Source organism: Aedes aegypti, chromosome 1 (assembly GCF_002204515.2).
Source record: "Aedes aegypti strain LVP_AGWG chromosome 1, AaegL5.0 Primary Assembly, whole genome shotgun sequence".
NCBI lineage: Eukaryota > Metazoa > Arthropoda > Insecta > Diptera > Culicidae > Aedes > Aedes aegypti.
The window spans coordinates 153,872,849-153,888,390 of NC_035107.1; the positions used below are offsets into that span (position 1 = coordinate 153,872,849).

The following is a 15,542-nucleotide window of genomic DNA, read 5'->3' on the forward strand; positions in this document are numbered from 1 at the left end:
AATCCAAGATTTCGCGGCTATGTCGCGGTCCCATACTTTTGGCCACATTTTATCCAATAATACACATTTTCAGTAAGGACAGACTTTATATGTGTAAATTTCGCGGAATTTCATTAAATATTGTTTTTATTTTACAAATTAAGATGATAAATTCAATTTCAGAATAGAAATGCAAAATTTAAAACGAAAGTAGCATACCAAAAAGACGTCCAAGTTAAAATTAAACGTTTATAAATACAACAATACACGAATTGCTAATCAAGACAATACATGAACAATATATCGTATTGTATTTTCAAAATGTTTGTATGAGAAAATATCTATATTTGTATTGTTACGATACTTAACCACCCATACATTATATTGCAAAAATCTCATATACCATACAGTGAACTGTTCAAAACAATATATTGTACTGTAATTGTATTGTCATTTTACAATATACTGTATTGTATTTTCAATATATTGAATGGTACTGTTACAATACGTTGTATTGTTTTTGTATTGTATTTTTTATCCGGGCAGTGTTCTTCGTAGCCAGGATGTCCCGGGCGATAAGTGAATATCGCCCACTGTCAGTTGTAAGAACTGTGAAAATAAAGACCATTGTTTTGTTTAATTGTTTGCTATGGTTTGATTATCAATTTTTGATATTGTTAAATCAGCTAATAATGTGCCAAAAAGTTGAAGCACATTCAACATTTCGATGGTTTTGGAAGGAGAGCAAACATTAAAAGAGTGGGACTCTTATGCGAGTACTTTTGATATGGGACTAGGGTGACCATATCTTGCAGATTGAAAATCAGGACATTTTGCAATTCTCATAATTTCCATGTGCAAATTCCATTTTGTCTCAAATTTTGAACATGCCTCATATTCGTAACAGCAGTGATGACAAAGATCTGGAGGTACTTTTAATAAGCGGCTATGAGCATAAGAATAAATTTTTAAATATCACTAGCCTTTTGCTAAGACAGTAATCTATCACTTCTCAGAAGACACTAGGGTGTAGAATTAGGCTTGGTGTCTGACCATGATCTCACTAGGAAATTACAAAGAATGTAAAAAAAAACATCCAAAGATTGTCAAAAGTATATTTAATGGAATCTGAAAAAAGCGGATTTTGAACGCTTGAAGTCTTTTTGGAGGTTTATTACAGATCATTCATGGTAATGCCGCTTGGAATAATCGATTCATGATTTCACAAATAATCTGCTAAGAAGCTTTTTAAAAGTTTAAGAAGTATCCGTTAATTTTTCTTTGAGACCTCGTGATAATTTGCCAAAGATCACGCAAGAAATTTATGAAGTACTCCAAAAATTAAATAAAATTTCTGGGAAATATTTGACAAAGATCTTTACTGTAAACTGACAGATTTTTCAGCACGTTCTAAGAGACATTCGTTAAGAATCTCTCAAGAATCTCATGGAGTGCGAGATACTAGTCGGCCGTGCTCTCCTTATTTAATTTATAGTTTCGGGCTGTTTCGGCCATGGTTTTTTTTTTATAAATATTAAGTTCATTGAAAGATCAATCAAATGGTCTCAGTTTAAATACGCTCAAAACAGAAAAAAAAACTCCACTGAACATTCAGATTGTGCGTTTTGAACACATCTTCCATGAGGGCAGCAATCTTCAAGCTTTCTGAATTGATATTTGAACACAATTCCTGCATTAGAGCTTATCTATCATGAACGATTGCATCAATTCTCTCTTACACTAATAATTACACCAAATTAAATAAAAAAAAACTAATATTTCTTGTTCTCAAGCAAGATGATGTGATTCTGAAGAGAATCGATCAATGCAGTTAAGCCCTCATGAAAAATAAATGTCGATTTCTTTGAGTTCCAAAAATATAGCAAAATATTGTGATCTCTAACAATCTGATAGCGAATAAATTCTGTTAAAATACACCGAAAATGGTAACTTGTAGTTTAGCTCAAGCCTGCGAAGACGGAGGAATTGGCCTGGTCGATGTGGAAAGTAAATGTAAAGCTTTGTTCATAAAGAACATTCTTTACGATTGTGATGGGGCTACAAATCCTGAAGAAAACTATTTATTGACACTAAATTGCTTAAGCATGCTCACTAGAAACGCAAAAGAGTGGATAATGGAAGCCAAACATTTAAAAGAAAGCTTTGATTTGACGTCTGTAAAATTGCTTTATTGGTATTTTATTGATAAGAGGAACTTTGATCCAAAAGTTGAAAAAAATTTCCCCAAATAGAATAGGAAAATGTTTGGGAAAACATTAATTCGTCTTTCGTATCATTAGAGGATAAATCCAGGCTTTACTATTTTGTTAACGACTTAATTCCCAATAAGGAAAAAATATTCAATTACGGTATTGGCCGTCTTCAAAATCCGAACTGCGAAACGTGTTTAAGAGTCGATAATAACACACATCGCATCATGGAATGCTCTACTGGTGCATAGCAAGTCTGGGAATGGACAAAAGAAGTTCTAAGAAACCATCTCAAAATCAAATTCAAAAACGCGGAAAATATTTTATCGTGGAAGATAAATCCCAAAAATAGTAGACAAAAAATGGCCTTGTTTATTGTGTGTAGGGCAATTAGTTTTAATTTGTATAAGGAAGGGGGTTTGTACAGTTTTAAAAAGCAACTACGAGAGATGCGTTGGAACCATAGAGTTGCTTTTTAGCAACATTTCGGAAAGTTTTGTAATGTGTGCTAGTTTAAATAAATGTGTGAACATAATTATGCATAAGTTACGCTATGTTATGGATAAAAATCTCTGTATATGCTTAACTTTAATTAAATAAAGATTAAAAAAAAGCCCTAAGAAATCTATTAACAACATCAGAATCGTCAAACCTCGACTGATCCTGATGATTTTGTGATACAGTATGTAAGACATCCCAAAGTTTATTTGCAGCTGAAGTCGATTTTTGAACCACAAAACACAACATGGATTATTGAAAAGATGCCATTTGAATATTCTTGCTGTTTTTTATATTAGGATAGTTTTTCATAACTCGAAATATCGCTTACATCTCACGTTGTTTTCCAACCAAGAAAAAGCAGGACAAAACTTGAAATATGAAAAAATAAATCAGGAAACCTCAAAAGAAGCTCAAAATCAGGACATGTCCTGCTAAATCAGGACGGATGGTAACCCTAATGAGACGCACATGATTTGGTATTGTTTTCGCATTTTGTCCATACAAAGATACAATTTTAAGTATGATACCATGAAGTACACTAATAATAAACATAATTCATGAAGAAAAATCAAACGTGATGAAAATTCAAATGGGACTGTTTTGCGAGTATGGGCAGTACAGTCGGTGCAAATGAATCGTGACTCTTTTGAAAAGAACCGTGATTCGTTCACTCATTATCGAGAGTCGATCCTTTTGAATGATTCGTGAGTGAGTCTCCCATCTCTAGCGTGTGAGGTGACACGAGTCGAATGAAGTGACAATTGTCGACACGCTCGCTTTGGATTAACATTAGCCATCGCACGTCAATCGCGTTGTGAGCGACTCGTCTCGACTCGCACGTCGCGCAGAATAAGCACATATACAAATATTTTGGACCAATCCACGAGTTTATTATTTGACGTTTGAGCGGTGCCGTGTTATTTATGTGGCCATGGTAACCCGTGAATTCGGCACCGCTCAAACTAGTGACTCATGCATCGTCAGAAAGGAGTGTACTCAAGGTACGTCAGAAAGGGGTGAATCCAATACAGAGTCAGAATTAGGGCGAATGTGAACACTAATACATTGTCAGTAAAATCGGTTTGAAGTTCAGCGAATACAATTTCAATTCTATATTATGTTTCCGATCGATTTAATCGCATGATGCATTTTTGTATGATCCATTACAATATTATTTCTGTAACAAACCATTTGATTTATTTTCATATAGGCCTTTTCATGTGACAGATCCGTCTATGCATTTGTTTACATCGGTGGAGGACCGGTGCTAACACGGGCCTGTCATTTTCATAGAAGAACTGTCAAAGTGTTCCCAATCAGCTGATTTTAGACGTCATGTGAATAGGCCTATTATGTACAACATGTTTAAATAAATAAAAAAGCATCATGCGCCATTCATCAAAATTGAGGATTGTTGCGCCCCTCGGTTTTTTGTCTCCTTCAGTTTGACAGCCGTGATTGCGCCTTTTGACTAGAGATGTACCGAATAGCACTATTCGGCCTTTGGCCGAATACCGAATAGTTGAAATATTATTATTCGGCCAAACGAATATTCGGGCGAACATTCGGCCGAATAATGACTCAATATTCGGTCAAATAAAACCTAAATATTCGGCCGAATAACACCCGTATGTGCGTCCAATTTCTTAAAAACTACATTTTTAATTCTGAGTCAATATAAAAAAGACAGTAGGGAAAGCTGAAGAGTTAAACGAAGTATAAATGGAAATGAATGATCGTCTTCTTGAGCTTTTGAAACCGTTTGCAGAAATCATAAGTATTTCTGTATTTCTGAAGCTAGGAAGCTGTATCCTATTGTTGATTTTTGTTTAAGAAATTTGGTTTACTATTCATCCGACTTTTGGAAGTGTTTCAGAAAAATTGAAGCAAATAGACCGCAGACCCCTGACTTTCATGATAATAGAAGAACGTGATCAGTAGGTTTTGCTAAGAATATAGAACGTATTGACTGTTTAACGATAAACTTGCAACGATCGACGCGCCACCATATTTCATATAACGGAGGGTATTAGAACTAACTTGGAGGTGATGATTTGGAGGTTATTTGGAAAGTTGGAGGTTAAAATCACCTCCAAACACTAGCGATTTTGCGGTGGGATGTTGACGTTTGATCACGAATAGAAAGTCCTGATAATTGACGGACTTTAAGGTGAAGATGCATCGAAGCCAAACCTGCATCAAAGAGCATAAATCTAGAGAATCTGACAGCCGTTCGCGCTGAATATTTGAATGATTGGTCAACACCAGCGATTGACCAGAAGGTTAAATTTTCAGCATAAATGGTTGTCTGGTTCTCTAGATTTGTGCTCTTGAAAATGCCGGGTTTAGCTTCGATGCATCTATACCTTGAAAACAAATTTTCAAACGCTTCTAACTAGGCAAGCGGTACGTTACAGCTCCCGCAAGATGAGATATAATTTGATTTGCAGAAAATGGTAACGCCATAGGTCATCACTTGAATAAATTATTGATTTTATAAATTTTCCTTACATAAACATAATATTTTTTTACAGTTAAGTTTATTTTGTTATTATTCGGTCACTATTCGGCCTATTCGGCCGAATAACGGATTTAATTATTCGGTAGAACGAATATTCGGCAAAATAAAAAAAATCGAGATATTCGGCCGGACGAATATTCGGTACATCTCTACTTTTGACCTCGTCCTTCTGTTTTGACTATCATCAGCTTCGCCGTTCTGCTACGCTCTTTCACACGAACCTTCTTCACTATCGACCTTCTGCACGCTCAGTTTTAAATGCGCCCTGCTGCCACACTCAATCGCAAATGCACCCGGTTATCGCAAAGGGGGAAGATGGGCGAAATTGACATCAGAGTTCGTATCGAAAGAGAATATCAAATGCGCCTTTATGTTTTTCTCACTTATTTCGTGAAAAACGTTATTTTTAAGAAACAGTTGTGCATTATATGATTGTAATTTATCAAATAAACTGTTAGGTGAATAAAACTCAATTTGTTTACATTTGTCAGTTTGGCCGTAAATCTGGTACTTATTGAATCAAAGATTATAGCAAGCTACCGTAAAAAGCTGGATTGCACTGGAATCAAAACCTTATACTATACATGATCAAATTGCATGAACTTAGTGTAAAGCATTTTAAGTGTGCACCTTGAAAATGGTTTCCAGCGATACAAGTAAACAAACAACGGTTAGCACTGGTGGAAAAATTTGTGTTCAAATTGTATGATAAAAATGTTCGAGACCGCACCCCTCGAATGATTAGGTAATAAAAAAAGTGGTTTGAATCAAAAACGAAAATTTAAATTGTCAAGTAAATAAACACTCAATTAAAGTTTCAAGTGCGCATCGTACCTTCGTGCTGTGCGTACACGAATTCTCTCTGCTCTTGGAAGTTTTTTTAAAAACTACCTAAAGCAATAAATCAGTACTTTTCAGTGCTACATAAACAGTACTTTTCAGTGCTAAAATTAAAAACGGTACTTTTCAGTGCTACTAAAACAGTACTTTTCAGTACTGTTTTTTCTACTATTGATCCCTTTACGATCCTTGTTTGGACCCGTGCCTTCGATTTTTCGTTGGACCCGTTGGCGAAAGCTAGCGGTGGTAATCCTTCTTGGACACCGTCTTGGGAAAAAACCTCTCGAAGGTCACGTCTTCTTTCGTTTATTAACTAAACATGGTATCAACAACTAACAAAAGAAAGGGTGAATCTCTGAATTCACTTCTTCCTACCAAAAAAGTGGGTTTTAAAACAGTCACTACACGTGGCAAGAATGGAAGAAAGGACGCTTCCCCGGAATGCGAAGTTTCTTCCAAGGGTGAAATGAATAATTGTATCGAAATGATCAATCAGTTCGATGCTCTAGACAAATTTTCCGAACACCAAATCGAAGTTGCCTCTAGCCCAGGCTCTTTGATTCAAGTGAGGAAGCAAAGAGTGCCGCCTATCGTGGTCAGTTGTTCCGAATTTGGAGGATTTAGGCAGGAGATCTTGAACTCCATTAGGGGAATCAAGGTTTCCTTCCAAATCGCAAAGAAAGGAGACTGTCGCGTTTTGCCGGAAACTCTTAAAGATCGTGAACTTCTTCTCAGACATCTTGAAGAGAAGAAGTACAAATATTTTACTTATGACGACAAAACTGAACGTTTGTTCAAAGTTGTCTTGAAAGGTCTCTCACCTGAAGAGATCAAAAATGGAATAAATGATTTACTTGGATTTTCCCCAGTCCAAGTAATCATTATGAAAAAGAGAACCCAATCTGGCATTGTTCGGAAAGGGCTTTCTCAAGAATATTATTTAGTTCACTTTAACAAAAAAGAACTAAATAATATTAAAGCTTTAGAAAAAGCAAAACTTATGTTCGATGTCCGTGTGACATGGGAACATTTCCAGAAACCTGGAGGAAATTACCAGAACCCCACTCAGTGCCGTCGGTGCCAAAAGTGGGGTCATGGTACAAAAAATTGTCGCATGGATGCTAAATGCATGATTTGCGGAGGTTCTTCTCACGCTAAGGACGTCTGTCCTGTGAAAGAAGATACCAGAAAGTTTGAATGCGCCAATTGCAAGGGCCCTCATAAAGCTAACTTTTGAGAATGCCCTTCACGCAAAAGAGTCATTGAGGCTCGTGCCAGGCAGATGAAAGATAATATCCGTTACGATAACGGTCGTTTCCGCAATTTGCCTGGTAGAGTATCGAACAATGCTCATTTTTCAGTTAACGATCGCTTGATCATGAATCATACCCATCAGGAAGATCATAATCATGCTCATTCACAAACTAATTTTAATCCGTCGGGTAGCCGTTCGAATCTTTCAATTTCGAATGTATCTACCCACGGTAAATCAAATGGAAAAAAACCCTACCGCCACAGGTAATTCCGCTTCTTCGTCTACCGGAAATTCTAATGGGAAATCACATGACATGTCTGCCTCTGATTTTAATTTTCTAACTGAACAATTGAATCTAATGATTGATGCAATGTTCAAAGCCACCACTATGACTGAAGCAGTCCAAGTAGGTGTAAAATTTACAAATCAAAATGTTATTGGATTACGTTTTTCTTATGGATCCAAATAATAATTTAAATATTTTAAATTGGAATGCTCGTTCTCTGAATGGTAAAGAGGACGAGCTGTTTAATTTTCTTACGGTTAATAACGTGCATATAGCAGTTATTACCGAAACGTATTTAAAACCTGGATCTAAACTCAAAAGAGATCCTAACTTTTTTGTTTATCGTAATGATCGACTTGATGGGGCATGTGGGGGAGTTGCAATCATCATTCATAGGCGTATATAACATCAACTGTTTTCATCATTTGACACTAAAGTTTTTAAAACTTTAGGTGTTTCTGTTGAAACACAGTTTGGTAAATATACTTTCATAGCTGCCTATTTGCCTTTTCAATGCTCTGGACAGCAAGTTAATTTGCTCCAAACTGACTTGCAAAAATTGACCCGCAATAAGTCAAAATTTTTTGTCATTGGTGACTTTATGGCCAAACATCGGTCATGGAATAATTCTCAAAGTAATTCCAACGGCAGAATTTTATTTGATGAGTGCTCTTCAGGATATTTCTCAATTCAATACCCTGATAGCCCTACATGTTTTTCCTCTTCTAGAAATCCATCTACGATTGACTTGGTCTTAACCGACTCTAGTCATCTTTGTAGCCAATTAGTTACTCATGCTGATTTTGATTCTGATCATGTCCCTGTTACATTTCAAATATCCCAAGAAGCGATTCTAAATCCTATCAGCTCCACTTTCAATTATTTACGAGCCGACTGGAATATATATAAAACGTATGTTGACTCTAATCTTGATGTTAACATTTCTTTAGAAACTAAACTTGATATTGACAATGCTCTTGAAACTTTAACAAATTCCATTGTTAACGCCAGAAGCATTGCAATTCCAAAATGTGAAGTAAAATTTGAATCCGTGATTATAGACGATGATCTTAAACTCTTGATCCGTCTTAAAAACGTGAGGAGAAGGCAGTTTCAACGCACTCGCGATCCTGCTATGAAAATTATATGGCAGGATTTGCAGAAAGAAATCAAAAAGCGTTTTGCTCAATTAAGAAACAAAAATTTTGAAAATAAAATTTCTCAATTGGACCCTGGCTCTAAGCCTTTTTGGAAATTATCTAAAATCTTGAAAAAACCTCAGAAGCCTATACCGGCATTGAAAGAGGAAAACAAATTATTACTAACTAATTGCGAAAAAAGCTCAAAAACTTGCTATGCAGTTTGAAAGTGCGCACAATTTTAATTTAGGACTTACTAGTCCAATTGAAAATCAAGTTACTCAGGAGTTCGAAAATATTCTTAATCAAGAGAACGTTTTCGAAAATGCCTGGGAGACTGATTTGGAAGAAGTGAGAACTATTATTAAAAAATTAAAAAATATGAAAGCTCCTGGCGATGATGGAATTTTCTACATCCTCATCAAGAAACTTCCAGAAAGTAGCTTATCATTTCTAGTTGATATATTTAACAAATGTTTTCAATTAGCATATTTTCCTGACAAATGCAAAAATGCTAAGGTTGTTCCAATTTTAAAACCAGACAAAAATCCTGCAGAAGCTTCTAGCTATCGTCCAATCAGTTTGCTTTCCTCCATCAGTAAACTTTTTGAAAAGGTTATTTTGAACAGAATGATGGCCCACATCAACGAAAATTCAATTTTTGCCAATGAACAGTTCGGATTCCGCCATGGACATTCGACCACTCATCAACTTTTACGTGTAACAAATTTGATCCGTTCCAACAAATCTGAAGGCTATTCTACTGGTCTTGCTCTTCTAGACATAGAAAAAGCATTCGACAGTGTTATGAAGGTTTGATTGTAAAATTAAAAAACTTTAATTTTCCAACATACATTGTTAGAATAATTCAAAGTTATCTGTCAAATCGTACACTTCAGGTTAATTATCAGAACTCCAGATCTGAAAGACTTCCTGTAAGAGCTGGTGTTCCCCAAGGCAGCATTTTGGGACCAATATTATACAATATTTTCACATCTGACTTACCTGAGTTACCTCAGGGATGTCAAAAATCTTTGTTTGCGGATGACACAGGCCTCTCCGCCAAAGGTCGAAGCCTGCGTGTCATCTGTAGTCGATTGCAAAAAAGTTTGGATATTTTTTCTTCATACTTGCAAAAATGGAAAATTTCTCCTAATGCTTCCAAAATTCAACTAATAATATTCCCACATAAACCAAAAGCTCTTTATTTGAAACCTTTAAGTAGACATGTTGTCACGATGAGAGGGATTCCAATAAATTGGTCAGATGAAGTTAAGTATCTAGGGCTCATGCTTGATAAGAATTTAACTTTCAAAAATCACATTGAGGGCATTCAAGCCAAATGTAATAAATATGTAAAATGTCTCTATCTCTTTATTAATAGAAAATCAAAACTTTGTCTTAAGAACAAGCTTTTGATATTCAAACAAATTTTCAGGCCAGCCATGTTGTATGCTGTACCAATATGGACTAGCTGTTGTAATACCAGGAAGAAAGCTCTGCAGAGAATTCAAAATAAAATTTTGAAAATGATTCTGAGGCTTCCTCCCTGGTATAGTACCAATGAGTTACATAGAATATCCAATGTTGAAACATTGGAACAAATGTCAAATAAAATAATAAATAATTTCAGGCAAAAATCGTTACAATCTTCTATTGCCACGATTAATGCGTTATATGTTTAGGTTAAGTTAGGTTAAGTATATTTAAAGCGTTTTTTTTTTCTCTAATAAGCAGGTGAAATCAACTCACCTGAAAAAAATCTGAACTGCTACGGCAAATGAAATGTAATATGTTGTTAACAAAATGTAAATAAAATCTTAAATTCGTTTTACCAAATTAGGATGATAGTGTTGTCTAATAACACAGAACACCTAGATATAAGAAATGAATGTAATGTTTGGAATGATACTAATAAAAAAAAAAAATTAAAGTTTCAAAAAGTATTTCCTTCTTTTCATAAGCAACAGTTCTGGTGTTCAAAAATCCCCGTTCGAAAGAATGCCCAAGTATTTTTTTTACCCTACCAAATAACAAAACACATTAATACAGGTATTAATATTTAATGGATACTATACAAAAGCATATAAAAATGAAACACTCAACGTCAAAAGTATTAAATTCGCTCAGATATTTTTCCAGCAACTGTTCGCAAATTTCCATACACTTTGCTGGCAGGCGATCCTAAGATGAGATGGCTGACTGCACGTTTTGCATGCTGTATGCTTTTGTAATTTCCCAGAATATGAATCTTAGAGTCCTGTAGAACAATTCGCGTTTTAGTTGAGTTTTCCAGAGTAAACTTGGTTCGTCCTCCTTTTCCAGCTAATCTTCCAATAGCGCGACTTAAATGATCCCCTGAAATGAAGAAAGATAATTATTATGGATCCGGTAGAAATCAAGACCAACATTTATTTGAAATTCTTGTTTTCTTGGGCCCCGAAAGTCGCAGCTAAAATGTGAATAGCGCGTTGTGACCATAAAAATCGTAAGAATGCAGCGCCACACTAAAACACTTATTTTAAAATGCGGCGAGTTGATGGCGGTGCGACAATATAGAGTTGTAATGGTACACTGAAATGAATTTTATTTTAGAAACTACTGATTTCATGGGACGTCATGCTCTCACAGATGTCCATTTTTGTAGTCGGTTGAAAATCGTTGGTGCAGTTCTTAATTCTACACACTCAGAAACACGGGTAGTCACATAATGACTAAATTTTAGTAATTTTTGACTATTTTCTAACTGCCTCTCTTTCATTCTGAAGGGAATTTTATTCCTATTTGTCAATTCGCCTGGGTTGAAGCTTCAACCCAGGCGAAATGACATTTAGTGTAGAAATTCACAGCAGAATGAAAAAGAAAATAGTCATTAATGCATAAACTTTAGTAATTCTGTGACTATTTTTATTTCTGAGTGTAGATGATAAATACAACAAAATTGCTTACACACTCAAACATGTTTGCCCAACATTCGGTAAAAAAATCCCACTAATTGGAATCAAACAAAGCAGCAATCAAAGGTCATTAACATCTAAAGACTACCACCGTACGGTAGATATAAGTACACTGAACTCAATCTCCAATTGGAATTTATGTGCAGCACCCATAGATTTTTGCAATCAAGCTTGGCATTTGCAATTAATTAGTCACGCACATAAAAAACAAAAGTTTTGTCAAGCTCATTTTTAAATGCAGTGCACACATAAAGCAAATGCAGGTGCAACTTATTTCAAACGATCACGCTAATATATTTTATCTGTGATCGCGAGTAGTAAATAAATGAATTAGTCGAAAAAATTTACGATTTTTCTTTTTGTAAAAAAATGATGATGAAAATCAAATACGCATACAGTAATACACATTTATTAAGGAGAATAAAAGTTAATACATATTCTAACGGGATCCAGTTAGAAATCCACGAAATAGTAAATTATCTGGTCGTGTTGATGTTAGCAGCTACGGGGATGATACCAACAAGAGCGTGGGAGTCTGTACGAGTGCTGCTGGAGAATGTGGGACCACTGTGTTCTTCCATTGCGTCCAGCGCATCGCATGATTTAACCAATAGTCATTGCATGAGCGGGACACATGTTCATTGGAGTTCATCGTCTTAGAATTTGATTCCGACGCGATTGCATTTTTTTGGACAGCTGTAACATAAAAAATAGCTTATTAATCTGTAATGTTTCAACCATTTTATAATACTTACAACTTATTCTTGCTATCCCAGATATAATACACTGAACATCCACATATTTGGCTGAAATGCGATGTGTATTACTGTTAATGATAATACTTTGGGAAAACTCGTACAGTAGCAGCGAAGAAATAAGATGGCGATACATTTTTGCAACCGTTGGTATACAAGTTTGTGCTCTTCAAAAATATTGGCAGCTTAAATAGGTTGTACTAATGTAACCTTTATAATGCATTGCAATGCTAGTGGTATACACATGCATAGACTTTGAAATTTATTGTCCACAAATAAAATTTAAAAGTGGCACATAAAAGATTGTTGGAGGCAGAAAACCTGCTTCTATATGGTTTTCGCACATAAATTATAATGGAGTTTTAATATCAGTGTAGGTAACAACTATTTTTTTTTTCTTTATAATAACTATACTGCCGTAAATCGCAAGTCAGTCCCATCTGCATTTTCGTCAAAATTTAGTTGAGTTCAGTTTTCAACTTATCTTCCAATGCTCTTTCAGCTGCCTTCTTCTTTTCTGGCGTTACGTCCCCACTGGGACAGAGCCAGCTTCTCAGCTTAGTGTTCTTATGAGCACTTCCACAGTTATTAACTGAGACCATACTATGCCAATGACCATTTTTGCATGCGTATATCGTGTGGCAGGTACGAAGATACTCTATGCCCTGGGAAGTCTAGAAAATTTCCAACCCGAAAAGATCCTCGACCGGTGGGATTCGAACCCACGACCCTCAGCTTGGTCTTGCTGAATAGCTGCGCGTTTACCGCTACGGCTATCTGGGCCCCATCAGCTGCCTTATGAGATAATAAAATTTGTTCGGAAAAAGTAGGAAAAAACAGCAAGTCAAATTGTCCCATAATGAAAGGTAATCGCATATCAGTCCCACTACAGATTTCCACACCGAGCAAAACACAAAAATGAACCGTGTTTTTATCATCTTCATATTTTTTCTCAGAAAGATATCGTACACTCAAAATAATCCAAACGTCATGTCTACGTGAAAAATCACGTAGATCCCCTACAAATGAATATTCGCCCAGTTCACCTGCCAACAGTAACAATTACCAAGGCGTAGATAAGAACGACTGCACCCACAATAATATTCACTGTTGGCGATTGTCACTCTTATGTGAAAAGCACGTACGTGAAAATGAACCAAAAGTTTGCCAGTTCAACTTACAGTCCATTTTATGTTGTGATGAGGTGCGTTCGTTGAAAAACCAAGTTGTACAGCATTAAAACGATAATGGTAAGTAAGCTTGATTAAACATGAACATTTAATCTTAATTAATTTATTTTATTTTATTTTTTTTTTCAACATGTTTCAGCAGTGAGCAGTTTGATCAACGGTAATCGTGGTTTGGTTTTTTGTATTGGTGCCTGCAATCGAAACTGCAATCATACACCCTAAACTGTGTCCGCCGGTTTTGTCAACGCGCATTTATGAAAAAAAAAAGTTTTGTGGGTAAACTTTAATAAATGTTTGTGTTCCATTCAAACTAATTTGTTTCATTCAGAAATCTTTCCAATAAATTAAAACAAAACACATATTTAGAGAATCCTAAAACAAACGTCAGTTCTATCCAAGGTTCCCGTAATATTCATGGGTAAAATGTATCGAATCCAATAAAACGCTCCGTAAAGTTTACGCACACATCACGTAGTTGCTACGTGAAACTCCGGTCGAGAAAAGTTCATCAGTTCGTGTGTTCATTCGTTGCCACCTGTTATTCACGTAAGTGCTACCTGAAAAGTGCGATGAAAAAAAACTACGTATGTTTTCGCGTAGCCTTGACGTGGATTATTTTGAGTGTAGTGAAAAGCAAATTGTGAAAGTTTCATAAAGATTTGAACATGTTCCAATCCTCTGGATTTTTTTTAATATTCGTGTGGAAAACGAGTTTGAAAACTTCACACTCCATTTTCTTAATGCCTACTTTCTACAGATGGGACTGACTTGTTGAACTTACTGCGATGCAGTAGTATGACCATGGACCAATGCACGAGTTCACTCGTTGACGTTTGAGAGGAGCCGGAAAGGAACAACGACGAGTGTTACACATAAACTCACCGAATACTCACTTTTAAGTCACATCATAAAAAGTTGGATCATGCGTTAGTTTCGAAACTTATCCACCGTTACCGATTAGTACAAAGGATGCTACAATTCATCTAACAAACTGCATAAGTAACTATTGAGCCCTGGCGGTCCCCCCATTTGAAGAGTAGCTGATAATATGCAGAAGAATATTAACAGATCCTCAGCCTGCAAGCAGCCGTTTCATAATAAATCATGACCCGTTAGAGGTGTGCCAAAGTATTTGGAAGGTGATATAATTCACAGACGGACATTATTATGGTTCTACTTTGGCACCGTCAATCCCCATGATCCAGGCCAGGGATTTTCAAAGCTATTTTATATTGTAAGAAACGTAAATTTGTCGAGGAAATTCTTCGGGTACTTTTTGATTACTATTGTAGCCAAATATATAAAAAAAAAATAAAATGAAAATTTAAATATTTTACTAGATTTTGATGGATTTTGGTGAAAGTGCGCAGAGTTAGGGGCCTTCACACACACTTTATTGATTCAGCTATCCACTTGCACATAAGTGCAATTATAGTTTGTGTACACTCAAAATAATCCAAACGTTATTGTTACGTGAAAACATACGTGATTTTTTTCCATCGCACTTTCCACGTAGCTCTTACGTTAATCATAGGTAGCCCAGAATGAACGCATGAACTTTTGAAGTTCGTCCATTCCACCGTCGCTAAACGTAAGAGCTACGTGGATTTTCCGGTAGCCTTTACGAAGCGTTTCAATAGGACCTTAAATTTAACTGTAATAAATACCAATCTTATTTCGAATAGGCTTTGGAAGAAAACTAATTCCCAATGTAAACAAACTTAAAAGATTGTGATATTTTTATTGTCAATCTGAGCATTTTGAATCCTGTTTCCCCAATTTTGTGAGTTTGGTCTGCCTTGTTGTAGCCTTCGCGTGCTATAATTGGGTCCTAAAATTTTTAATGAAATCTTGTTTTTATTTAATAACACGAAAAAGCATGTCACTGTAACTACTTTAGCAATTTTTC

At 35.7% G+C, this 15,542-nt stretch overlaps 1 protein-coding gene and 1 long non-coding RNA gene across 2 annotated transcripts in view; both read right to left on the minus strand.

Annotated features, from left to right (window-relative positions):
- Positions 1-10,778: 10,778 nt before the first annotated feature.
- The window catches only part of LOC5575428 (RNA-binding protein pno1), a 37,065-nt gene continuing 32,301 nt past the window's right edge, over positions 10,779-15,542 (minus strand). The window contains exon 3 of the mRNA XM_001655696.2: positions 10,779-11,089. Coding sequence (XP_001655746.1) covers positions 10,848-11,089 — 242 coding nt within the window. The 3' untranslated portion in view covers positions 10,779-10,847. The remainder of the gene's footprint in view (positions 11,090-15,542) is intronic.
- LOC110678475 lies at positions 12,076-12,838 on the minus strand. Its single transcript, XR_002501649.1, has 2 exons — positions 12,444-12,838; positions 12,076-12,384 (listed from the first exon to the last, which is right to left on the minus strand). It is a non-coding gene; the product is annotated as an uncharacterized LOC110678475 (long non-coding RNA).